The sequence below is a fragment of the Vidua macroura genome, chromosome 27 (genome assembly GCF_024509145.1).
Source record: "Vidua macroura isolate BioBank_ID:100142 chromosome 27, ASM2450914v1, whole genome shotgun sequence".
NCBI lineage: Eukaryota > Metazoa > Chordata > Aves > Passeriformes > Viduidae > Vidua > Vidua macroura.
In genome coordinates, this window is record NC_071597.1 from 1,458,586 (window position 1) to 1,485,856 (window position 27,271).

General features: G+C 44.4%; 1 protein-coding gene across 1 annotated transcript in view; it reads left to right on the forward strand.

The window, feature by feature from the left end:
- Positions 1 to 27,271, forward strand: part of TANC2 (tetratricopeptide repeat, ankyrin repeat and coiled-coil containing 2) — a 163,282-nt gene that overhangs the window by 85,967 nt on the left and 50,044 nt on the right. Inside the window, exons 8-12 of the mRNA XM_054000140.1 lie at positions 5,067 to 5,253; positions 13,700 to 13,963; positions 16,988 to 17,113; positions 20,878 to 21,159; positions 23,929 to 24,062. Of these exons, the coding sequence (XP_053856115.1) occupies positions 5,067 to 5,253; positions 13,700 to 13,963; positions 16,988 to 17,113; positions 20,878 to 21,159; positions 23,929 to 24,062 (993 nt within the window). The remainder of the gene's footprint in view (positions 1 to 5,066; positions 5,254 to 13,699; positions 13,964 to 16,987; positions 17,114 to 20,877; positions 21,160 to 23,928; positions 24,063 to 27,271) is intronic.

The window sequence follows — 27,271 nt, forward strand, 5'->3', positions numbered from 1 at the left end:
AATACTTCAAAGCCAAGCAGAGCTTTCTACTATAAATGGTTCCTTTTGTTGTTACCTTTTGACAGAAATTAAAATCCAGTCTTTTCTCTAAAGCCAAAGATGTCTTTGGAGAATAAATAAAAGAAAAAATCTAAAGAGAAATAGCAGACTTGTCCTCTAAACTAGATTGGTATCTTGGGCTGTGTGCTAATTTTTGCTTGAAAAAGTTTTCCAGGGCCTTTGAATGCTATTCATGTTCAGGAGAAGATAAAGAGAGGCTGGTTCCTCAATTACCAAGTTAATTTTTTCCTTCCTTTGTAAGTGTCCCCTGATGTCAGCACTTGCCTTGAATCCTGGAATACTCAAGATTGGAAGTGTCCTCGCGAGGTCAACCCATCCGTGCACCCTTGGAGGCAGGGCTGGCTTCAGGGAGGGATCATGGTTCTCAGGGCTCAGCCAGGCAGGGTCTGAAGATCTCCACTGATGCACATCCGTGGGCTCTGCTGACAGCTTGTCTTGGGGCTCACCAACTCTTAACTGTGAAAACCATTTTTCTTCTACCTGGTAGAAGATGTCCTCGATGGAACCTGTGACTGTAGCTCCTTGTCCTTTCCCTTTCCACTTCTGAGAGGACCGTGGTTGTGTCTTCTCTCCAGGCCCTGCAGATAGTGGAAGGGTGCAGCTATCCTTGGATCCAGTGTACCTGTCCTTTCTGTAGGCTGAAGGAACCTTCTCCATCAGCCTCTCCTCCTCAGCCTCTCCACCTCACACTTTTGGGGCTCTCTTCTGACTCTGCCATCTCCCCCTGGTTGTCTCAGCAAACAAATCCTGTCCAAGCTAAAGCTGCTTCTGAATTGCAGCAAATTTTGGGAAAACCTCCCTCCCAAACTGAATTTCTTCCACTACCTTACTTCCAGTCATGTTGAAAATCACGCAATGAGACGTTTGTGGGATCTGCATTAATTAAATTAATTCTTCTGCTAGCCATTGATTAATTAAAATCTGATTGAGACTTTGACCAGTAGTTTGCACTTGAATCTAAAAATTAGAACATTTTTTTGGGTTTTAATGTGTTAATTTACATGAGCTCAGCAAAGAAAACATTCTTTGTATCAAAAGCTGCTGCTTGTTATTCCAGCCATGCTTCGCCTTCGGCGAGACAATAATTATTTGCCATCTCACCAGTGCTTAAGCTGAAAGGAAGGTAAGGAATGGGAGTATTTGCACTGAAACTGCCCAATCTCTACATCTCTCTGATGCCTTTCCCCCAGTTGCCATATTTTGAATATATCCAAGGATATATTCTCTAATCCAGACTGTAATAAAATAGTATGTTTTCTGTGCTTTTAATCACGATTTCCTTAATGGGAGGAATGCTGAGGATTAAATCCTTTTTCTCCTACTTTTTGGGAAATTCTTTCTAACTGTATTGTCTGCCTGAGCAGCACAAAGGACACTGAGGTTCTGGCAGAACAGAGTCATTTTTCAAAGTTCAGTGAAAATGTGACAGATGAAACAGCAGCAATAATAATACAGAATGTTCTGTCAATGGAAATTTATATTTAAAACTCACACAGAGGAACATTTTTCTATATCAATACAAAAATAAAACATGTCAATCAATGCCAAGTGATATACTGTGTTATTTCATGATTTCCAGTTGCAAGGAGATTGTTCTTCAGGAGCTGCATTGATAACACAGCAAATAAAGGAACTTCTATCACTTCTGGCATTTCATGAAACAATAATTTTATCAGCTGGAGGGAAGACAAGTGTACCATCCTTGCACTGAATTTTAATCTGCTTTAAAGTGCAGTGATTTCTTTGTTTTAAAGTTAGTGGATGTTATTTTGTGCTGAGATAGGTTTCAGTGGGGATTTGCTTAAAATGACAGTTAAAACAAAGGCATAGAAAAACTCCACCATAAAGAATTTATAATAGTAATAAAGCTTTACATTCTTGAAGATCCCATATGTAAGCTGATCAAATGCTGCAGTTTGAGATTGGCAGGCACTTCTGGAGATCATCTAAACCAACCTGCTTCGAGCAGGGCCAGCTGAGATTGGGTTGGGTTATTCCCCACCTGGAATTCTCTGTACAATTCTGGTGCCCCCAACATAAAAAGGACATAGAACTGAGCAGAGCTGGGCAGAGGAGAAGCATCACCCCCTTCCCCTTCCACATGCAGCCCAGGATACCCTTGGCCTTCCTTTTCCAAAGCTCCCCAATTTTATTACTGTAAACTTGATGCAGTTCATTGGACTGTCAGTGAGTTAAAGAAAATATTGGGAAAAACTGATTAAATGGCTGAGGTGTGCTGATGGAGTCCCATCAGCTGTGATAAATGAGAAGATAGTCCCACTGTGATGGGTAGCTCAGTGAAAGTATCTGTGTGACACAGGCACAGCAGGCCAAAAAGAGCCTTGTATTTGGTTATATTAAGAATAATAATAAATGCTGTCAATTTTAAAAATTAATTTGGCCACTACAATGAATGAGCTAGAAATAATTTTGTAAAATTAAAAGCAGATTTAGAAAAATCAGTAGTTTATTTAAACATCTGAAACACTTTTAAGTCTGAGGATATGGAAAAGGTTCGTGGAGAGAGAAAGTGCATGACAGGTAATGTAATGTGTGTGAAACCAGAATATTCAGAGAGCCAAAATTACCATAGTCTGCTTGCCTGCAGTTCCTAGAAGGCACTGAGGAAAAAGGAGAGGTATTGGTAAGTGCCTAGAATGTGAAAGAATGGAAGATAACAGTAATTGGGATTTACCAGTGGCACTTTAAATAGGATGGAGAGAGGAGAGCGTTGCTTTGCTTGTCCCAGGTACTTCAGTAGAGATGATCATGTGTTGGGAGCCATCAGGTACACTGTGGGTATTTCAGAATCACTGCATCGTTAGGGTTGGAGAAGACCTGCAGGATAATCAAGTCCAGCCTTTGACTGAATCCCACCATCTCACTAAGCCATACCACAAAGTGCCACATCTCCTTGTTGTCTGAACGCTTCCAGGGGTGGTGACTCCCCCGTGCCATGGGCAGCCCCTTCCAATGCCTGACCACTCTGCCAGCAAAGAAATTTTCCCTAATATCCAACCTGGCTCAACTTCAGGCAATTTCCCCATATCCTGATGCATGTTGCTTGGAAGAGGAGACTGACCCTGATGGATACCACAGGGAGATTATAAATTAGCACGGAAATACTCAGTTCCTTTTCTGCTGGGTTGGGATGTCTGTGTTAATACCAAACCTGCTGGCGGAGCTGTGACTTTGGCACTGTGTCCCTGGTTTGCTGATGCACTGATCCATGCTGGGGATATTCTGTAATTAGGCTGAGATCGATTCAGCTCCCTCTGGCATGAGAGCAGAGCTGTGGGGTGGCCAAGGGGCTGCCCCATCCCCCCTGCCAGGGATGCTCTGTGTTGCCTCCAGCACCAGGGCAGTTGCACACTGAGGAAGGATTTTTACAAAACCCATGGGGATACTTGGACAAAGTGGGCTTTTTCCTGGTGGCTTCATGTGGTAGCTACCATTATGGTGCCCTAATATAAAACACCATGTTCAACTTAAAAAAAGTCCCTCCCAGCCATTTTTGAAGTTTCAAATATGGAATAGGGAGGAGGAAAAAAAATTACAGGTCTCAAGCCTGTTAACCAGTTTGCAGGTATGATGCTTTCTGTGGTCTCCTTCAAATGCCACAGAGAAGGGGATACAAGCCACACAATTACATGGGGATGCTCACACAGAATAAAAGAAATCTCACTTAATCAAATTCCAGATGGGGAATGAACCTCTGCTGTTCCTTCCTTGGGACCAGGCTCATGGTACAGTGAGTGAAGTGCTGCCTGCTGAGCCCAGCTTCAGCCAAGAGCAGCAGTGCAGCAGAGCTTGCTGTGCTCCTCACTGTCCCCTGAGCCAGGGAGATGTGGGGTCACCTCCCTCTGCAGAACCCTAAAGATGAACTCAAGGGAGGATGACATGCTGAAACTCCCATTTTTTAATGCTTGCTTTGTGCCCACCCTGTGAGTGGGTGCCTGTTCTGTCACTCAGTCCTGTGCAAGGAAACTTGAAATTGCCTGTTCATTAAAAAAAAAAAAAAAGCTCTGGAGTCCAGTGTAAGGGTGATGAAGTTGGTGAGTTTGGTACACAAGAAGCCATCTGCACCTTGACCCTGCATAGCAGTTTTGTCCCCTGCAGATGCTCCAGGATGTGTCTTCAGCAGGGAGAAGCTTTTTCCAGAGGAGCTTCTGTATCCAGTAGCCTGCAGTTAAAACAATATCAAATTGAATTCAAGAATGATTTCGGGTTTTTAATAAATCCGTCTCCCTGCACAGGATCAGATGGATAAACTCCTTCAGGTTCCTTGCACACAGTATTTGGGTCTCACCAAAAATCACTTTTAAAACAGCGTCTTCTTTGTGCTGCTTTATTTTCCATATTTTTGAGGGTTTGTTTAAAATTTATCTGGTGAGGAAAGCATGCTTGGGCAGGGAAGGGCCATCTGGTATCTAGATAAAGGATCTCTGTTGTTTTTCTGGAATGGAGGAAACATTTATAGAGCAAAATAAAAACTGCAGTCCCACAAGGATTCTGAGCAGATGGAAATGGCCCAGAGGTCTTTGTAGGATTTCCTGGATGTGGTGATTGTAACTGTAAGTAAAGGTGAGATCACACTGAGTGTTTCACACCCCAGAGCTCTCCACTTCAACAGGGGCACCAAATTTACCTTTCTGTCACAGTTTTTGCTTATTTGTGCTTTTTTCTTTTAAGCTTTCAGTTCAGTGCTAAGAAAGCAATCAAAACTCCTGATCAAGTATGGAATCAGGCTTTTGATGAATACCACTATTTATGTTTCCTGTGGCTCCTGTTGAACGTGGAGCCTGGGATCTCTGAAGCGTGAAGGAGAAAACGAGCCCAGTGTCTGCCACAGGTGGGGGGTGACCTAGCGGATGTTTTCATTTCAAACCGTAAAGCACTTTTAAACCTCACCAGACAGAGCGAATCCTCAAGTGGGAGCTACAGAAAGACTTTCCCCCTCGCAGTGCCCGTGGTGAGTGATGTGTTCCTGCTTCCCCATTTTCCAGAGCTCAGCAGTGACGCAGCGCATCAGCCCCTGCTCCACCCTGACGAGCAGCACGGCCTCGCCACCGGCCAGCAGCCCCTGCTCCACCCTGCCCCCCGTCAGCGCCAGCGTCACGGCCAAGGACTGCACCTATGGGGCCGTCACCAGCCCCACATCCACGCTGGAGAGCAGGGACAGCGGCATCATCGGTGAGTGCCGGCCCGTTGTCTTCCTCCTCCTCCTCCTCCTCCTCGCTGCTGCTGGCTCAGCCCCAGTGTGCTGGGCCGGTCTAACAAGGTTTGGTTCATAGTCAGAGAATCCCAGGATGGTTTGGGTTGGAAGGGATCTTAAAGACCATCCAGTTCCGCCCCCTGCCATGGGCAGGGACACCTTCCACTATCCCAGGTGAAGTCAGATCCAGCCTGGCCTTGGACACTTCCAGGGGTGGGGCAGCCACAGCTGCTCTGGGCACCCTGTGTCGGGTCCTCCCCACCCTCACAGGGAACAATCCCTTCCCAATATCCCATCTAACCCTGCCCTCTGGCAGTGGGAAGCCATTCCCCCCTGTCCTGTTGCTCCAGGCCCTTGTCCCAAGTCCCTCCCCAGCTCTCTTGGAGCCCCTTCAGGCACTGGAAGGGGCTCTAAGGTCTCCCTGGAGCCTTCTGTTCTCCAGTCTGAAAAACCCCTGCTCTCCCAGCCTGGCTCCAGAGCAGAGAGATTCCAGGCATGTCACCAACTCAGTGACCTGCTCTGGACTCACCCCGACTGTTTTGTGCCCCTTGAGGACCCCAGAGCTGGATGCAGTGCTCTGTTTAGATAATGTTATTTATCTGTGTTTGCTAATTAGGGGAATGGTTTTGCATTACTCAGGTTTATACTGCAGTGACCAAGGTGATCTGTACCCCTCCATCTTCCATTCCTCATAGGTAAAACGACACAGTAGTTGGTGAAAATTGGGATGTATGAGGTTGATAACTTCGCATCAATTAATTTACTTTTGGAAATTGTTTAAATAGTGCAAGAGGAAGCCTTAGGCGGCTAAATTATCACAAATTTCAGTGAATTTCTGTAGGTGCTGTAGCAGGTTTTTCATTTGAGTGATCTGTGGGTTGCAGGTGTAAAGAATCTGGAGAAAATATACACAGATTAATTTTGTTCAGTAACTGTACAGGCACACTAGAAAAACATTAATGTTTGCTTGATATCAAACAGGATGATTGTCACTTGGGTGTCTTTGCCACATGTTCTAGGTTGAGTATTTCCCCAGCTTAAGATTTTATTTTGCTAACACTTTATCTAGTGTTAAAAAAAAAAAAAAAGCAAGGCAGGTTGATAATTTAGGGAGGTTAGTTGAACTAGTGGTTAACATTTTGCTTGGCTGATCAGGGAATCTGGGCTTAGTTCAGCTCCTGGATGCCACAGCAACCCTTGCAGCACTTCTGCCTTAAAATGCAAATGGATGAGCTATTCTGAGCTGTGTGCCAAAGTAGGTTAATGAATCCTGGGCAAAGTCACTGCAGGATCCCACCCCCTCACTTCCCTGCTCACCAGATCCCACCATCAGAGCTGCACCTTCCCCCACATCCAACCCCAAAGCTGGGCTGGGCTGGAGGGTCACAGTGAGTACAAGTGAGTGTTTGATCCCAGCTGGGTCCTGCCTCTGCCCAAGCTGTCAGTCAGTTCTAAGAGCTGAGAAAAGGTTGAAAGGATTAAAAAAAAAAAAACTACAGGGTCCAGATCTTCAAATTCAGATATTCTTTATTTATAAAAAAATAGGATTGGGGAATGGGGGAGAAGGTGAGACAAGAGCAAGTCAGCCCTTTCTCCTGGATGCCATGGAATCCCTTCCATATAAAACAGAATGATGGTGAAAATCCTGACTTGACTGTAACCTCTGACTAGCTTCCAGGATTTTTTGGCTCTCACTATGTAAAAGCAGCCAACTGTTAATGTTCAAAAATCTGCTACTGAAAAGAAAACTGGTCAAAGAATCACGTGCTGCTCCGAGGGAACTTCGCACGTCACAGCCGCTCCAGTGGGAGCTTGGAAGCTTTGCTGCTGGACTGCAGCAGAGTACAGGAAAAGCTCCACCAGTCTTAGGAATCCTTTGAAATAACCAGCAAACTTTTCTTGCCAGTAAGCAAAGCTTATCCAAGTGATGCTCAAGCAGCACTTTATGTCATTAGCAGCAATCTCCTAAGGAATGGCTGTTTTCCATGTGGTATCCTCCTGCAGAAGTGTGTTCATGCACCCCAGGTTGAAGTGGGGCCACGCTTTTTCCCTGTGATGATCTGTGCTCTGTTCCCTGCTGGAGTGTCAGGGGATCATCCTGTGCAGGGACACAGGTATGAGGGGAAAGCAGCTTAAAAGGAAAAGCAGTGAGCAGTGGAAATCCTCTGGCCCCGCTGCTGTGGTGAAGTGCACAGGTCTGGTACTGGATGGACGAGATGTCTTCACTTAGATTTTGTGGATTTATTTGATGGAAAATAGCATATAAAGGAACCCTATTGCTCCTGGGAATCCCTGGCCTGTAGCTTCTTCCAGTTACCCTTTTTTTGCTATTTTTTTCCTTTTATTCCTAAGCTTTTATCAAGTTGCTGCCTTCTACAGATGTATGTGTTTCTGGGTTAAAAATAGGTTTGTTAATAAATTTATCTAAGTGCCTGCTAAGCAAAATAGATGCTGCTAAGCAGAATAGATGCTGCTGACAAAATGAAACAAGATGGATTTGTTTCCAACTTCATCTACTTTGAAAAGGGAACAAAGCTCAAAAGGCACATCAAGATAAATTTAACTCAGGTTAAATATTTTTGTGATCTTACAGTTAAAGCATTTGAATTATGACATTCTCATCAGTATTATGAAATGTTCTGTTAATAATGAATAACATTTCTGAGAATTGCAGATCTTTTTTTTGAATCTCAACGGCTTCTAGTTGGGCTCATTCCCCAAAGTGAGTTGATGTTTTGGTAAAGATCATTAAGGCTGCTTCCTCTGCATTAGAGTTGGGACCTTTTTAACAGATTTCTTTCATGTTTACAATAGTGGAGTGCGCTTTACAACATTAATTACCTTGTTTCTGCAAGTAATAAACTGCAGTTTCTAAACAGAGGCTTTGCTGAGCTGTTCTGTCTCACAGTATTTCCAGGGAGCTGGGCCCAGGACGTGGGAGGGTCTTGCAGTTCTGTTTTACCCAGACCTTGCATTTCTAGCCAGAGTAGCAGCCAGGATAGAGCCCTGCAAGGCAATCATCCCATTTGTCATCCCATTCTTTATCCCATTTCTCATCCTGCTTGTCAGCTGGTGCAGCAGGGAATTCAGCTCTAGCACAGAACCGATTTAGGGTCAGGTGATGCTACTGTCAAGGTATTTTTCATTTTGTTTTAAGACCTTTTGAATGCTCACCGTGATTTATGACACCCCCAGGCCTGACACAGAAATGGCTTTACCTGTTTAATGTCTGCCTATTTGTGGGATTGTTTATGTGAATTAAGCCAGTGATCTTAATTTTCTTTTTCTCCTATTTGAGACCACTGTTGATAGAGAAGTTAAACATCCAGCAAGTGGTATGGATTTTGGCCTCAAGCCTTGAGCAGGACAGACCTCGGGGTTTTTTTGGGATTTTTTTTTTTTTTTTTTTTTTTGTGTGGAGATGCCAAAAACTCACTGCCTGGTGGTGTCCAGCAGAGAATAATGTTCTAAAGGTGCACCAAGGTTGGTGGGGCACAGATCTCATGTGACAAGGCTGCTGCCTGCCCTTGGGAACGGCTTGGACTTACACTTTCTGCTGCCAAACTTTTCTGTTTGGCAGCTGGAGTAGTCTGGGGTGATGTGGCTATATTTAGGTGTATCCTTCTGTGGCTGAGTTTATGGAGGCTTATGTAGATTAGGGTAAAAAATTTATTTCACTCCTTGCCAACTTGTACGTGTTAGCTGGGACATCTCTAATGGAACGAGGCAAGAGGTGCTGAAGTGAAATGAGGTTAATTCAGGCTGGGTTTGTAGCTCATTGCTTTGCTGCAGTTATTTCTTTAAATCAACAAAATCCCTGTTTCTTACTTGAGGCACTATAAATCTTTGCATATAATTAATGATACAGCTGTTGGTCATTGTCACGTGGGACCTACAAAAACTGCTTCTCCCACAGTTACAGCTGGAAGGTGAATGTAAAGGTTGATGTTTTCCAGGCATGGTCTTTGCCTTCAGGAGAATTGGATGGGATGGTAAAAATTCCATTGTGTGTTTGACTAGAGACACATTCAGTTGAAAACCTCCCAGGGCATAGGCCAGCTTCCAACTAAATGAGAAATAATATTTGTGACCTGTAAATACACAAAACGGTCTTGAGAAAGTGTAGTGCTGTTTGTAGTGCTGAGGTGCTGTCTTGTGGGGGCTGCTGCTGTCATTTCCCCAAAGAAATTAAAATATTTCACCCATAGAAATTAAAATATATTTCACCAAATTTTTGTTATTTACAAAAGGTTCTAATCAGAACTTTTCTTTCCAAGGGAAACAAGCCACCTTGGAAAAGGAAAGTTTGACAGAGGAAACACAGGAGTAAATCTTGAGTGCTCAAAGCACGGTGGGATTGTGAAGGGACTCCAGCACTTCTGGAGTGTGTTCCCTCCTGGCACCACAGTCCATCTGCCTGCAAAGCTGCTTGAAGCTGGTGCACGTGATGCTGTGTCAGGGTCTTCTGGCAAGACCCCGACAGTGTGAAAGTCCTTTTTTCCCAGCCCGGCAGCCAAAGAAAAGCTCTGGAAGGTGTGAAGCTGAGTTTTCAAGGTTGTTTATTTCTTCTTATCTAAAATATTTTCTCTCTGACCTGCCGAGGTCCACCTAGTACAGAAGCCATGGCAGTCTGCCCCGAGCCCCGGGCGTCTCCCACATGATAAACTCAAAATTACGTGTACCATGTTTACAGTTCCTGTACCAACACCTAAAATCTGTGTTGGACAGTGTGTCCCTATCCTAAACCAACAGAAGAGTGTCACCATCACACCGAGACATGGAGGACAAGAAGAAGGAAGAAAAGGCCAGGGCACGCCCAGATTCCTCCATCTTGTACCCCTGAATTACATTCTAAAAAAACCCAAAATTCTACTTTTTCACCCTGTGTCAATTCCCTTATTACACTACTCGAACCCTTTTGGCTTGGAATTCCTCATATAAGGTTGGCAGCCTCTCCCATGGGCTAAAATCAAAGCCACGGGTGTTTTTGACTTGTTGCCAAGGTCCCTGAGCCCCCTGAAGGGTCTGGAGGCATCCGGAGCAGCCAAAGGGATGCTCTGGACTCTGACAGTGCTGGTGCTGTGAGTGAGTTGGGATCATGGGGACAGAGATCAGCAAATCCCAGGAAGAAGCTGCAGACAGGATTGCAGGCAGGCACCGCACTGCCCGCACACCCATCCCAGGGGCTTTCCACGGGATATCATTTATTATGTGTTTTCCAGCAGTCAGATGATCTGGATGCCCCAAATTCTGTCTGTGCTCACATTAAACAGCGTGAGACTATGCCAGTGGAGACTGGAGACACGGCTGTGTACCTATAAATATACAGATCTGTATGCACACATGTCTATATTTATGTCCCTGTGGTATTCAGTGCTACAGAGAACCTCAGCTGTTTGTGCATGTCAGCTTTCTCTTGTTCTGAGTGTGAACAGACTGTCCCATCCTTCTCCATCCTTGCAGTGCCTTGTTTCCTCCCAGCAGCCGCCAGCACACGCTGTGGTCGGCATGATCCAATGGAGCAGGGCACAGGCATGGCAAAGTTCTGATTTTTTTTCACCAGGTTGTGCTTTTTTGTCTGGATTTAGCAATTGAAGAGCCTCAAGTGTTCTTCTCTAGCCTCTCGTGCCCTGGTGGGTTCCTGCTGTGGCACCCCCAGCGTGTCCCACCTGTGCCCTGATGCACTGGGTCCCTTGGAGACTGGGGTTGAAGGATCTGCCTCTCTGCAGATGGCTTAAGGCAAAAATTCCTGCTCTTTGATAGATTTGAGTTCATCAGTTTATCTTTTCCCAGTTTAGAGCACGCTGTCAGCTCAGAGGTTTTTCAGCTCTTGATTAATGAGGTGTCCTTGTGTTTAAAAATCATAGAATTACAGAGTGGTTTGTGTTGGAAGGGACCTTTAAGGACCAGCTAATTCCAGTCCCCTTGCACTGTCCCCAGGTACCACATCCACACGTTTTTTGAATGTTTCCATGGATGGTTATTCCATCACTGGCCTGGACAGCCTGTTCCAGGACTTCACCATCCTTTCAATGAAGAAATTTCCCCTAATGTCCAACCTTCACCCTCCTTGGTGAAACTTGAGGCTGTTTCCTCTCATCCTGTCAGAATGGAATGGAATGGAAAAATAGGGAATGGGAATGGGATAAAATGGGATGGGATGGGATGGGATGGGATGGGATGGGATAGAATAGAATAGAATAGAATAGAATAGAATAGAATAGAATAGAATAGAATAGAATAGAATAGAATTTCAGTGTGAAGGGACCTACAATGATCACCTGATCCAACTCCCTGACCATTTCAGGGCTGCCCAAATCTTTGCACCTTCATTGTATTTATCTGCCAGTCTGGCGCTCACAACTTTTCTCCCCTGAATTTCACTCCTCCTCTTAGTAGTTGCAGGTAACTTAAATTTTCTGAAATTATCTTGCTGAAATATGCTTTCTCCAGTTGTCACTGTGAAGGTGTAGTGTCTGAGCAGCTCTGGGGGTCACACTATGAGAGATGTGCTCAGCACGTCAGTTCATGTTGTTGACTCACAGCTAACCTGACGCTTTTGCTTTTTTACTGAAGTTCAAATGATTTTGGTCTAAAATAGTTCCTAGAAGAGAGTAAATCCATAGAGCCATCACTTCAGCATGTGTAGCAGCACTTAGATCATCCAGGGCTGTTCAGCAGGTAAATTAATCCACAGGGAACAGTCCTAAATACCTGATTCAATGACGAGTTTGCACATAAAATAGCTTTAGTGTAAACCAGAGAAAAATATGTTTAAAATGAACACAAATTGTTGATTAGAAAAAGGGACAGCAGGACTTAATAGCTCTTTTTTCTTTTTTGTTGTTTCACTTAAAGAAAACTTATTTTGACACATTTTTTTTTTGTTTTTCCTCATTTTGATGTGTTGGAAGATGACTGATGTCAGCTGCTGATTTGTTTCTACAAAGACTAATTAGACACATACTGAGATAGGCTTTTAAAATTAACAGATTCTAATGGATCCTAATGGATCAATGGGGATTTTTTCTGTGAATAGAAAACATGGCATGCCTTGCCCTGCAAATCCAGTCTTTGAAATGGGGTTTTTTTAATAGAGAATCATTTCAAAGATATTTCTCAAACAATTGAGGGAGCAAGAGAAGTGTGTGAATAGCTGTTTTCTGTTTTTATCTGATTTTCTTATCTTAAATCATAAATATGTTTACCTGACAGCAAGCCTATGTATAAATGCCAACAAATAAATACCAGTTCTTATCAGTTTCATGTGTTGGTTTTAAATTTCAAATTATATTGCAAGCAACTAAATTTTGGAACATCTGATGAAATGCAAAGATACTGAGCCCACTCCTTAGAGAGAAACCCAGTACTGACCAAGCCATAGAAATAGAGGTGAAGATTGAAGCTCTTGTGGAGTCTGTTAGGATGGATAAAGAAAAGGTTTCCCAGAGAAGCTGTGGCTTCCACTATCCCAGGTTGCTTCTGCCCTGTTCCTGGCAGTGTCCAAGGCCAGGCTGGGCAACCCTGGGATGGTGGAAGGTGTCCCTGCCCATGGCAGGGGTGGGCCTGGATGGTCTCTAAGGTCCCTCCAACCCAAACCATTCTGTGATTCTCTAACACACTCAGATAAGCTGGTGTGAGTGTTGGGACCTCGTCCCAACTTGTGCCTGTTGTGACCTTGAATGAATATACTGGGGACTAAAGATGAGAGAAAAGTCAATAGCCCAGAGGGATTTACAGCCAGGGGGTAACTGTGCTGGAATCCAGAAGAGAAAATTCAAATGGGGAGAACATGGGGATGTTCTGGATCAATTGAGAGTTCTCACTTCCCAGTAGGAAAGTCAATATAGCAACAATCCTCCTGTGTAAAATGGAATAATATGGGGGAAATTGAGTGGATCACCATTAAAGCTTCATAAAAACTGACTGTCAATCAAATGAGATTTGGGGTTCAGTTTCTGAACCAAACTAATCCATGGGAGTCTTCTCAGTGTCAGACCTTGCAAGACCTTGCAAACTTCTGCAAATATTTCCTGGAAAAGGAAAGGTAGAAACTGTGATGCCAATTAAAAGACATGAGGAGCCATGGTAATGTTTCCTCCTAAATAATTTCTGTTCTTTCTGGAATGGTCTATTTGAATACAATGCAGCACAGAATTTTTAATACTCTTTGTAATTACAAATGGCTTTTAACAGTATGAGCCAAAACATTAGAGCTTAAATGTTCTTTTAGAAGTCGTAAGCAGAAACAGTATCGTTAAACTAAAATCCATAATCTCTGATTTATGTGGCTATGGAAAATATGATGAAGATCACTTTTGTCTCTTGCATGGCTCAGCGAGCATGGCTTGCATGGCTTGAGCAGCGTGTGTTCAAGCCATTCTTTCTTTGTTACTCATTTTGTTTATAATTTCTTCCTTCAAGCTACATTGACAAGTTACTCTGAAAACGTGGAACGCACGAAATATGGAGGGGAAAGCAGCAAGGAACTTGGATCTGGGGGGAACCTGAAACAGTGGCAATCCCAGAAATCCAGCATGGACTCCTGCCTGTACCGCGTGGATGAGAACATGTCAGCCTCCACCTACAGCCTCAACAAAATCCCCGAGAGGAACCTGGAGACGGTCCTGTCCCAGTCAGTGCAGTCAATTCCTCTGTACCTTATGCCACGGCCAAATTCAGTAGCAGGTAAGAAATTCATGTTTGTGCCTTTAGGCCAGAGCCAGACACGGCACACTGATGCCACAGCCCTTCTTGTGTTTCCTTATTGAAGAAGAAATCTCCTTCCTGGAGTCATCATGCTTAAGAATGACAAAAACTGGGGTTTTTTTGTTTGACTTATTGGTTTGAAATTAAAAATTCTGCTGTGGAAAACTGGTTTTGATGGTGTTTAATGGTTATTTCAGCAGTTTATGATCCCTTTCTTACAAAATTGTACAAGGTTACGGGAGAATATGTTTAAAAAGAAAAAGACAGATTCTTTACTGCAATTACAATGCAAATGTCTTGGGTTTAAGGTGCCACAACATCATAGCCATTTCTACTATTTCAAAGGATTCATTGCAAGTAAAATAACCTGTCTCATGTTCTCTGAAGAGCTTAAGAGCTCTGGAGTTAAGAGAATGGTGGCACTTTCTGTCTACAGGAGATCTGCTCTGGGTCCCATCGCTCCTGGTGGACTGTGCCCCAAACATCTCACAGCACCTGGCATTTGCTAGTGCCTGATGTTTTTTGTCTTGGCATAAAATCAACATTAATTTCATTTAAATTCATGTTTGTTCTTTGAAACATTTCTAAATTATGCTGTGCCATACTTTATTGATGTCTTTTACCAGCCTGCTGAGCATTCCCCTGAAGCTGGTAACAGCAGGGCAGAATAGAGATGGGATTAGAAATATTAAAGCTTTGCTGCAAAGCTGCTTGCCTGGAATTACTCCCTGTTCCTTTATTGTCCCATATTTTTTTCTTGCTGGGTAACTTCTCTGGGATAAAACGTGTTGTCTGTGTGTCTGTGTAGACATGTGGAGAAATCCACACTTTGAATTCTGAGTCCTGGCTGACGCTGCTCCAGAAAACCCAGAGACAATTCTGAGAAATACCCCGAAGAGCCTGGGATATTGTCTATTAAATCAGCATCCCTTGGTGAACCAGGCTGCATTGCATAACTGGATTAGTTTTCCTTTTTAATCCCACTTTGCCTGGTCACAGACCTAAAAGCGATGCAGAAATTAGATTTATAGATGGTGAAGTACAAGCCCAGAGCATGGAGGTGCAGCAAAGACTGAAAACCTGAGATCTCAGACTGAAGAGAGGGGATAGAAAAAACTCAAAAACTCTGCTTCCATAGCCCGCTTGCTTTAGGTGAATTCCTTATAAGTGACACTGTGTAAACATCTTCCAAAGCAAACAGAGGAGGCTGGGCACCATAAATTAAAATAAATTTAAATGTGTGTTCATTTAATTGTCTTTGGAAGTTGTTGACTTGCTTGGTGCACTTAGAGGCAAATAGTATTTCAAGAGGAAGCTATCTATCCAGTAAAGTCCAGGAGCAACTTTTCCTTCTAGATGTTTATTTTTGGTAGAGATTTTGCTGCTTTGAAGTACTACGTCAGCTAACACAGTTCATTAAATTGTGGAAGTCAGTATGATGAGAATTCAAGATTTAGCTTAACATTTTATCATCCAATGATCACATATTAGCTCCTATATGCTTATGGCACCAGAAAATTACAGGGTTTAGGTAGTGGATTCATGTGGGTGGTTTTTGCCAAAGAGTTTAACCTCATTATCTTCGTGCCTGAATGATGAGAAAGGGAAACCAAGTGTAGTTTCAGAGTTGATTTAGGTCTGTCTGCAAATGTGACATTGCTCAAAGAGTTAATGCTGAGCTGCCAAATCCATGTCCTTGCTCCAGTGACACACGTTGGGTAACCACTTGATAAACCAGATTAGTATTAGTTGATTAATCCAACTGAAAATTAACCCACCAGAAAATAGGTATATTAATTTTGAGCCTCAAGGTCATCAGTGTGGAGACAGTGTAGCTGGGAATGGGGCAAAAAGCTGCCTTTCTTTTAGTGGTATTTCATGATATTCCACATTTTAAGGTAATCATGAATTCACAGCTTTGCTAAAACAGGCTCTTCTCTTTTTTTTTCCCCCAAATACAGTTGAGTTTGTATACAGTCTGTTCTTGGGAAGCAAAGCATAGCAGCACTTACACCTGCTGGCTTTTTTTTTTTCTTTTTAGTTGTTTTTTTTTTAAATATTCTCCCCAAATATCTTCCAAAACAGCACAAAAATACCCATTTTTATAGCAGCCTACAAAGTACAGTCACTGACTGTGTTGTGTCCCTGCTGTCACTGAGCAGTTTACAACTGGGAGCAGTTCTTACAACGCATTCTTCCCTGAGAGGGGAGTGAGGCCCTGGCACAGGGTGCCCAGAGAAGCTGTGGCTGCCCCTGCATCCCTGGAAGTGTCCAAGGCTGGGTTGCAGAGGGCTTGGAGCACCCTGGAATAGTGGAAGGCATCTTCTTTTATTTGGGAACACCAACAGGAGACCAGACCAGAGCAAATCCCAATGAAGCATGAGAAAAAGTTACCAAAACTTTTAGTAAAACACTTTACTTGTTCAGTCAGCTCTGTTGGCTCGTGGTAGTTACATCTCTGTAGGAACGTGCCCACCCTTGAGGGAGTAAACAAGTTACCCTTTGTCTCCTTAAAAAGGAAGAAAGCCCAGAAGTTTCTCTCCTCAATTTGGTTAAAAGACACATCATAGGACCTTAGGGAGTTCACCTCAAACTTAAGAATAGCTAATTAGACAAGAGCCAAAAAGTCCCGAGCAGTTCTTTGGAAGAAGAAGTCCTGAGCAATTCCTTAGAAAAAGAAGAGAACAAAAGAAGTAATCACTTTTGTGAAGTGTTTTAGCAGGAGCAAGAACCTCTTGCCCTGACTCAGTTTTTCTCTGTAAAGAGCTTTTTTATTTTGCTTTTTATTAAAACTTTTTGTTTCTAACACTGTCACAAGAACCATCCTACTTCTTTATGAGCTATGAAGGGTTTAATACTTATCTCTGAGAGCTTATAAGACCTAGCTTGAAGAGAACAAGCAATCCATCTCCACGTATTTTCATTAAAAACGGAAAAATGCAGTAAGCAGAGCATGAGATCCGAAAGCCAGGTGTGATGTACTTGTTTGCTTTCTCGTGGCAGCCACCAGCTCGGCCCACCTGGAAGATCTGGCTTACCTGGACGAGCAGAGACACGCTCCCCTGCGCACGTCGCTGCGGATGCCGCGGCAGAGCGTGGCCAGCGCCCGGGCACAGCAGGACCTGCGAGGTAGGAGCACAACCTCGGGGCTTCCCCGTCCTGGGGGTGTCTGCTGAACTCGGGCAGCAGCCCCTTCATCCATGTCCACGTGAAAACCAGAATCTCAGAATGTTTTGGGTTGAAAAGGACCTTAAAGGTCAGCAATCCCAGTGAGGATCTCCAGCTCTGTGCAGAGAGGCCACGTGCAGCTCTTGTGCCTCCTGCTCCAGGTCAGGCCTTTTTAAAACACATGCCAGCCTTGTAGCCTTTTGCTCACAACCTCCTAAACTTACAGCTTGTTTCTGGACCTCAGGCACACAAATGATGGCTCCCATGTGGGGAGTTGGGAGCTCCAAGCAGGTGCTCCCTGGCCTGGCCACCACCCTGCCCCACTCCAAGGGTGTGTTGTGTCCCCAGCTCAGCCCCACAAGCCACTTTCAAAGCAAAAGCTGCAACCCTGACTGCACCAGGAGACACAGAGTCATTTCCACCAGTTCCCATGGGCAGGGACACCTTCCACTGTCCCAGGCTGCTCCAAACCCCTGGACACTTCCAGGGATCCAGGGGCAGCCACAGCTGCTCTGGGAACCATGTCAAACCCTGACACTGTGCCAGGGCTTCACCACCCTCACAGGGAACAGTTCCTTCCTAATATCTCATCCGACCCTGCCCTCTGTCCTGTCCCTTCAAGCCCTTGTCCAAAGTCCCTCTCCTGCTCTCTTGAAGCATCTTTAGGCACTGAAAGGCTGAAATAAGGTAATCTCAGAGCCTTCTCTTGTCTCTCCTCCAGGATGAATACCCCCAGCTCTCAGCTGGTCTCCTTGGGCTTAATAATTTGATAAGTTACTAAAAATGAGAAATTTTATGGACTTACTACTGTTTTGTCTTGTTTTTTTTCAATCAAGGCCAGGGATTGCAGTTCCCCCTTGCATTCTGCAGTGTGCCAGTGGGGAAGGAGCCCAGTGCAGTGACGAGGCCACCAGCTCAGCCACTGCTTGTAGGGTTGCTCACAATGCCCGTATTCAGACAGCTCTTTGAGTTCTAAAAAGCCTTTTGAAGGGGAAATTTTTGTGGTTCTTTGAGGCAAATTCCACAAACAAGACGTTAGCAATGAGAAGAGGAGCCAGGGCTGACATTTTAGTGTTTTGCTTATTATTCCCAGGCAGCTCTAGCTCGATTTGCTCCATTTCCTTGGGATTTCAGCCCACCCTTCAATTTACATCCCTCTTTTAATCTGATCTCAGTCCTCCACCATGTGCTTAAGCTGTCACTGTGGCAGGCCTGAGTCTGCAGCAGATCACCGGGCTAATGCTTCAGCCCCATCATTTTTTGTTGCACAGATGAGTAAGTGGCTGAGAAAGCTCATTTGGGATATTTTCAGGTTGTTTCTGTGCTATGAGACTGGTTTATTCTCCCCTGTGCATAGAAGAGGGTTTTTTTCTGGCCATACCTGAAACGTTCCTGTTCTCTAGGGGCTTTTTTTGAGCCCACCATCTTAGAGTGAGGAACTGGGGAGCTGGAAGGCTCAGGCTGGGTTTTCACCCAGCATGCTCGACCTGGTACAGCCTGGCTGGACTTTGTACCAAACACAGGAGCCCCCCAAAGAGTGGGTTTGTGAGCAGTCTGCAATGAAATCCTCCTGGCTGCTGAGGCAGTTCTAGAAGTGCATTAGCAGGCAGTAAGTGAAGAAAGCAAAGTTTGACAGACCAAATTTCCATATGTTCAGAGGCAGCAGCTTGCCAAGGCTGTGTAATTTGCAGTGATTGCATCCAAAACATTCATCTTTATTGTAGGAACAGAATCAAATTGTTTTCCAGACACACTTTTGAAACCCTTGTAGCACTACATATTTTCCTTCTACGCTTTGTTGGGTTTTTTTTTCCCTTTTTGTGACAGTTGCAGTGTTTCAATTTTTTAAAGTTTGTTTCTTATCCTACCTGAGGTGCTGTGCAAACCATCACCATTTGGAAATATTTTCATGTCATTGCATATGCAATGGGAGGCCCTTCCCTGAAATGCTGCATTTTGCAGCTATTGCTGTGAAATTGCATCAATCTGGGCTGTTACAAACTGCAACTCTTTGTTCCAGCTGGAAATCCTAAACTTGTGTTTAATTTTAACATCCCTAGTCTTGGCACTGGGCTGAAATAGTGAAGACATTCATGGCCCTGCACTGGGGGACACATTACAGCCCACTGTCTGTTCCCAGTGTTCCAAAATCCCAGTGAGAGAGACTAAATGGGAGATCATCCCTGCTATTTTTTGTTAAATCAATTATTTTAAGAAGGGGAGCAACAGAAGAATCCCAACACTAAGAGTGTGACAAGGATTCATCCCAGTGACAGCTTTTTAATAGGATGGGGAAGGCAATTTTTGCTTCTCCCATTTTCATCCCTGGGGATTTGAGGCTTTTCAGGTTGCTGTAACCCAAGGCACAAGCTGATGGCTGTGATGTGCTGTGGGTTTTCTTCTCCAGAAAGCAAATGTCAGCAGTGCTGCAGGATGGGAAGAACCAAGATTTTTGGGTGAGGTTTGGGATGGAGGAGAGGATAGTTCCAACTCCCCCAGTATGTTGTGGATCTGTGTATGTAATATGGCAGTGGTATGCTTCCCTTAAGTTGTTTTTATAATGCTCAAGGGATTTTCCTCTCAGTATGTGTTTAATGCTGTTGCCTTGTGGGTAAGAGAGTTTCATGTGCTTCTTGGAAACACTAAAAAGGAATTTAGCCTTTTTAGGCACAGAGGCTGTGGGGGAAAAAAAGGAACTGGTTTCATCCCAGTGGATGTAGATGTTTAAGATGACACTTGAAAGAATCACAGAATCTTAAAGGTTTGAAATGCATCCAGTAAGTTCATCAAATCCAGCCATTCCCCCAGCACTGCTTAAGGCCACCACTGAGCCATGTCCACGAGTGCCACATCCTTTTAAATCCCTCCAGGGATGGGGATTCCACCACTGCCCTGGGCAGCCTGTGCCAGGACTGAACAGCCCTTCCAGTGAAGAAATTTTCCCTAGTATCCAAAAGTTGCAGTCTGAAGCAAGTAAAGGAAATAAACTCAGACATTTGCTTCGTTTAACATAATACACCCAGATCTGGGTTGCTTGAATTGGAGTTTTCAGCAGCAGGGAAGAGCCCAGTTGCATATGGTGGGGAGTGTTTCAGTTCAGTATTTTAATTTGTTGCTTGGGCTCTACAGAAGTTGCACAGTATTTCTTCAGCACCAGAACACATGGTCTGTTGGGGAGGTATTTCTTGATCTTCTTGGTAACTTTATGGTGCTTTAAAGCATCATTTTTCATTGTGAAAAGAGAAGATGTTTTAATTGCCAAACACGAATATCCTGTCAACAATCTGGCTTAACTTACTTACTCCAGAAGAATTGAAATAACTTTGCTTAGATTGAATTAACACTTGCAGGTGCTGAGATTGTTGTGGGCTCATTGGATTGAACAGGTGAACAGGCATTGTGTGTCTCTTTGTTTGACCTGTCTCCCAGGAGGTGCTGTGCAGAGTGCAGCATTCTGCCCAGGGCCTTCAAAGATGGTGGATTTAAGAAGAAAATTAATTTTTCCAGCCACAGTTTTCTGCCAGCTCTGAGCTACTCCCTGTAAAACCCTCAATGCCTTACTGTGGATGAGACAGATGCTTTCAAAACAAACCTGTGGGTGACACAGAATTGTGTTGTCACCTTTCATAAGGGGAAGATTTCTGCGTGAGATAAACATCCTTTTCCAACCTCTGCTTTCCCATGTGGCGTGGGCGTTGACGTTCTTCCCGTGTCTCCCTTTCCAGTGCGCTTCGCGCCCTACCGGCCCCCTGACATCTCCCTGAAGCCGCTGCTCTTCGAGGTGCCCAGCATCACCACCGAGTCCGTGTTCGTGGGCCGGGACTGGGTGTTCCACGAGATCGACGCGCAGCTGCAGAGCTCCAACGCCAGCGTCAACCGCGGCGTGGTGATCGTCGGGAACATCGGCTTCGGCAAAACCGCCATCATCTCCAGGCTGGTCGCGCTCAGCTGCCACGGCACGAGGATGAGGCAGATCGCTTCAGACAGCCCCCACGCCTCTCCAAAACGTAAGGGTCTCCAAAACTCAGCTTTTAGAGTGGTCTTGGCTGAAATAAGCCCATTTCTCTTCAGGCCCAAGGAGTCAGCTTAGTCTTTGTAGTCAAGCAAAGGAAGGACCTTTGAGAAATATGTCATCGAAGCCCTGAATGATTTGGGTTGGAAAGGACTTTAAAGATTGTCTCATTCCAGCTCCCTGCCATAGGCAGGGGCACCTTCCACTATCCCAGGTTGCTCCAAGCCTCATCCAACCTGGCCTTGGATACTCCAGAGATGGGGCAGCCAAAGTTTCCCTGGGCAACCTGTGCCAGGGCCTCCCCACCCTCACAGGGAACAATTTCTTCCTAATACCTAATCTAAATTCTTCTTAACCTAAATTTCCTTCAGCTTGAGGCCATTCCCTCTTGTCCTATCCCTCCATGCCCTTGTGTAAAGTCCCTCTGCAGCTCTCTTGGAGTCCCTCTAGGTACAGGCAGCTTTTATACTGCTCCTGTTCCAAAGCTGCCTTTTGAAGAGTCAGACTAGTCTGTCTCTGACTTGTCTGGCTTAGAAACATCACAGACTTTTCTCTGGCTGGGAAGACTCCAGTTTCAGAATCATAGAATCACAAAATGGTTTGGGTTTGAAGGGACCTTTAAAGGTCATGTAGTCCAATCCCCCTGCTTATGACATCTCCAGCCAGGTCAGGCAGCTGGTGTTCTGTGGTTATGAATCCTTGCCAATGCATTCTTCTTCCCATATGGATTGTTTATCTGATTGAATCATGGTGTAAATATTCCATGCAGGTCACAAGCCCCTGTAGGCTCAGGACCCAAGATTGCTCTTCCTCCTCTGGTCCCATCCAATTCCCATCACTAGGCACTGGCAGGTTTGCAGGTAGAGATGACAGCATTTTAAAATCACTCAGCTTTCAGTGAGTGAGTAAGACAGGACTAAAAATACTGAGTTAGGTACCTGAAGGTATCTTTAAGGATGTAGGTCACTGTATCTCAGTGAAGCTGTAGTTAAATCTGTTTACTGGAAGTGCTGTGCTCTTGCCCTATCAGAAGAGCTGAAATGTCACCAGGGTTGGCATGTTGAACAGTGTCACTTGTCAGAGCTAAATAAACAATGTGTAGTGAAAGGCAGGGCTTGTTTCTGTATTTTAACTGCAGCTCTGCAGTGCACCAGCTGTGACTGTGTGTCCCCAGTCTCCTGAGGATGATGGTGGACATAAAAGATAGGGCTGTGCTAAACTCCTTCTGAACTGAAAGCTGGATTTCTCACCTGGGGTGCCTTGCACCCTTTGTCCACAGATGATGAAGATCCTTGGTCCCACCTAACACATTGTTTAGTTCACTCTGGTGTGTCCATGGAGTTGAAAGCTGGATGATTCCTCACTGTTAGTTATTAGGATGGAAACTTTCAGAATCAGTAATTAATTAGACTTGATTTCCTAAAGAGATCACAATTATCTTCTACAGAAGATAATTATTATTCTGCAAGATCCTTGTGAGTCCCTTCCAATTCACGATATTCTATGATTTCTCTCTGATTTTGTGATAAATTTCTTTGTCATTTCTTTTTCCACATGCTGAAAAAAAAAATCTATTATGCTTATTAAATCTATGCTAATTAATACATGCTAATCAGGTGGTCTGACTCTGCTATGGCAGTTGTGCAATCAGCTAATTAAACTGGCTTCAATACAGCCTCATACTTCAATTCCTCTCTCAGAAGATTAATACAGGTGACAGTGGTGTTATGCTCAGAATCAAGAACGTGCCCCATTCTAACACATTCAGGGTTTAATTATGGAGGCAGCAGTCGTTCTCCTCTGTTGTTTGCCATTAAATGGGTCATTGTTTGCATGATTATTTCCAGTCAAGCTCAGGGATGCACTGCAGCAATCCAGTCAGGAGAATCCTCTGCCAGCACAGAGTGCACTTCAGAGTGGTGTTGTTCTTAAAATAATCAATAATTAGACATCACCAAGTGCTGCATGTTGTGGTGTCATTCAAAAATGCTCCATATGAGTACTTTGAAAATAAAAATAGTTTATGAAAATAAAATTATGAAAATAAATTATGAAAAATTATGAAAATAAAAATAGTTCGGGAATGTTATCCACAAAGGCCAGGTGGATGAGCTTCTGTAGCAATCTGCTGGTAAAGCCAATTTCTGCTTTACCAGGCAAAAGAAGCAGCTAAAATGCACTAGGACACAGTTAAACTTGCCAGAGATGGTTCCAGGATAATTTATTATTTGCTTGCAAGCCTTTTCCAGATCCTTGTGCTGCTCCTGCTCCTCTCCCCCTGATTAAATTAATGGGCTTCAGATGGCTGTATTAGCTGGAGCTCTTCGTTTATTTATGTTAGAAAATAGGCCTGTAATTCAGAAAAATTGGCTGTCTGTGCTGAAGGAGGACTTGGAACCAAATTAACCAGCAATTGTTCATAACAAGGGAAGGTCTGTTGGCAGAAGTGGAGAGCAGGAGAGCTCTGCACTCAAATCCACCAAACCTGAAGGCAGACCCTGCCAGAGGGCCCAGCTCGCTCCATTATTGTCATTATTTTGAAGTCACTAAAATTACAGTGGGGACGATGAATAAGACAAGCACAAGGCTTTTTCTTAGCAGTCCTTTTCTGCTTCCAAAAGAAGTTTCTTGAGAAGCCTCCGGCCTGGAAATCCCTGAAATCCCAATAGCGGGAAGCATTTTAACCGCCGCGCGTAGGAAGCAGCCGCTGCCTGGTTTTTAATAACGATGCCCGTGCTTGTGCTGACCTCTTTTCCTTGGGCAGATGTGGACGCCAACCGAGAGCTGCCCTTGGCGCAGCCGCCTTCTGCGCACGCGTCCATCGCCAGCGGGAGCTGCCCGGGCACGCCCGAGATGCGCCGGCGCCAGGAGGAGGCCATGCGGAGATTGGCTTCGCAGGTACGGAACGGCCAGCCCGGCCTTGCTGCTCCTCGGGGAAAGGGCAGCTTTCCTGGGACTCCTTGGAGCTTCTCCTGCTTGGCGTCACTTGGGGAAAATCCCTGCGTTCAGATGTTCACCTGGGGAGCAGAGAGAGAGAGACTTCTGCAAGGAATTTTAGTACCTGGGAAAGTTATTTCTCTAAAATGAAACTCCCTCCACATCAAATACACTTCCCTGTTACTCCGAGGGTTTGTCTTTCACGGCCACCCTACTTTCTCATTACAAGTGTTGGGAAATGACACAATTATTGAAATAATTGTGGTTTTTCTTCAGCACTGAGAACAAAATTGCCCAGTGTCTGAGCAGTGTTTTGTTTGAAAAGGGCAGGTACTGTACTTGGGGAAGGCACAAGCTGAGCGTTAATGCTGTGTGTGCACTTGGGAATTTTTTGGAAAATTCTCCAAAGTAGACCGTAGTCTTTGGAACAATACACAAATTACTTGCTGTTTTGGCAGGAATGGTTTGTATGGAACATATGGAACACTGTCACTTAGGTACATAAGATTTACAGCTTGAATTTTATTGTATTACTGAGGTTTAACCCTAATTCTGTGGTGGTGGGAAGGTGCCATTCTATTGCTTTGAAATCCAAGGAGTTTGCTCTTGCTCCTCCTCCACCCTTTGGGAGTTTGGAAGCAGGTAATGCTTTCCTGTCACCTGCTCCCACTTCAGAGAGGAAAACAGCAAGAAAAGTCTGTTCTAAATTATTACCAGGACGTGTTTTGCTTGGCTTTTTGTGTCTTGTCCTGTCTGCTTTCCTGCTGCACACAGATGGCCAGACAGGTAGCATGTGCTGCATAAACAAATACTAAGATTTGATACTCTCCTCTTCCACATGCAGTTCTTGAAAGGAATGCAATGCCCAAGTCTGGTTTTGTTCAGGTTGCATTAGTCATTGTATTCCTTGCAAATCTGAAGCTCTGCAGACTACCAGAAAGGGCAGTAAAGTCTGCTATCTCTGCTTAAAATACCTCATCTATCACTTCCCCTGAGTGCTTAAGTCATCCTGCTGGGTATGTAATTGATAAATGGATGCTGTTTAGCTTCAGTTTCCTCCTGGAAAAGGTAAGGAATACGGCTCTTTCAAACTCCGTGTCACATCCATGGCATGGATCGCTCACTGATGCTTTGTTGGTATCTCTGATCACTGGAGAAGAGCTAAAAACAATCCTTACAGCCAAAATTAAAGTAAAAATAGGTTGTTGTACCTTGGCTACAGACTCTTTAGGAAGGGTTTTAAGGTCCTTTGGTCTACCTGGATGGAAAAGTATTTCTTGGATGTGTGTGTTTTACAGTTGTGTTTACACTGAAGTCAGAATTGAAGCACAGGAGAAAGTGTTGACAGTGATGGACAACCACAATTGTCAGGGTTATTTTAGGAGCTAAATGAACCATATGTGAGGAGCTGGATAAAGCTGTGTGCAGATGTTCCAACTCTGCCTGCACTGAGCAGAGCAGAACGTTCTCAGATGGGGCTGAGGTCCCTGTGCTGGAGAAATGCAGATTGTTACAAAAGCAGATTAATAATACACAAACATGGCTGGTGCAGGCTCCAGAATGCTGGTGGGAAGCTCGTTGTCCTCTCACCCACTCCCCTTCCCTCTGAAAATGTCACTTATCCCAATATTCTGAAGTTGTGTATCTATGATGACAGAAATGAAAGGTGAGCAAACAGTTGCTTTTCCTCCTCTGGATTACTCAGGGTTGTACTTTTATGCCTGGTTTTTGTACAGTGAATTCTTGGGGGCAAAGTTTGCATTTAGCTCTTAATGTCAGAGATGAACAAATCATTAATTTTAGAAATAAGTAACTGCTGACTGGCAAGCAGGAGCTCGGCTCAGTCCTGCCATGCTGACCTTTCATTTTCCCTGAAGGTTTATCCTTTACTCACAGAGGATTTTTAATGGACTGGCTACCCAGTTTTAACTAACCCATTGAACAGCTTTATTCTTTGGGTTTCTGGATGCTGTGTGGTGGCTTGTGGTTGCAGCACTTAAACAAATGGACCTCAAACCCAGCTCAGCTGCACTAATGGGTTGTACCCTGTGCAGAGCAGCTGGTGGAGGAGCTGCACATCCATTGCATTAGTTCATTTTTCTGATGCTGAACACAGCTGGTGGCTCCAGAGGCTCTTCTCCCCATCCTCCAAGCCATATCCAAAGCATCACTAACATTGCTGCAGGCAGATAAAAAGAGAGTGCTCCTACCTTACACAGAGGTGGAGAGATTCATTGCTGCTGAGCTTTGATGCCCTGGGCCACTAATGAGTTTCAGAAAGCACTTACCAGTGTACTCAGCTATGTAAAGGTAATGAATATTCCCAATAAACTGGGTCACCACGTGCCACATACTGGGCCACAGTCACATGCAGTGCTAATGGCCATTTCCATTATCACAGCCAGCATTGTGCCTGGCGTGTGGCAGGTCAGTGTTACACTGCATTTATTTGAAGCTATTCTGTATGGGTCAAAAAAAAAAAAAAAAATCTTGTTAAAGGTTAAAATACAATGCTGAAGCCCTTTAAGAGCACTGGAGGGAGTGGGGTGTTGCTGTGAGCTCAGGGGTCTGGGAGGTTTGTCCAAGGGGGGCTGGCTGTCCTTGCACGACAGGCTTCCAGAAGGAAGCCAAGACAAACCACAGAGGAGGTGTGATGGCAAAGGAATGCTGCCTAAATGGAGTAGATTCTGTTTCAGAAGCATTGCTGGAGAATTGCATCAAATTGGCCTGTGCTAATAATTAAAAATAACTTTTTTCCCTTGAGACATCTCCAGACCCCCCCTCTCCTTTGATGTTCGTGCTGTCCCTCCAGCCTTTCCTGTTACTGTCATCTTCTCCCTCTCCTGCCATGTCACTTGTTCCCCTTCTGTTTCTTTTCTTTTCCTCCCTCACAGTTCAGTCCCTTCTCACCCTCTGTACTTGATGACTGATACACAATCTCTTTTGTGTCTCATTTTTTCCCTCTCCTTTGCCCTCTCACCCTCGTCCTCTTGCTCCATTCACGTGGCTCTTGCCCGCTCATCCACCAGCATTTTCCATTATCCTCAGAACATCCAGCAACTGTTTCTCTGGGACAGCAGGAAGGTAAAGGTTACATGAGGCTGAATGAAGGCAGAATTGGGAAGTGATTGTGGCAAAAAGGGAGAGTAAGAATGACTGGTGTTGGAAAG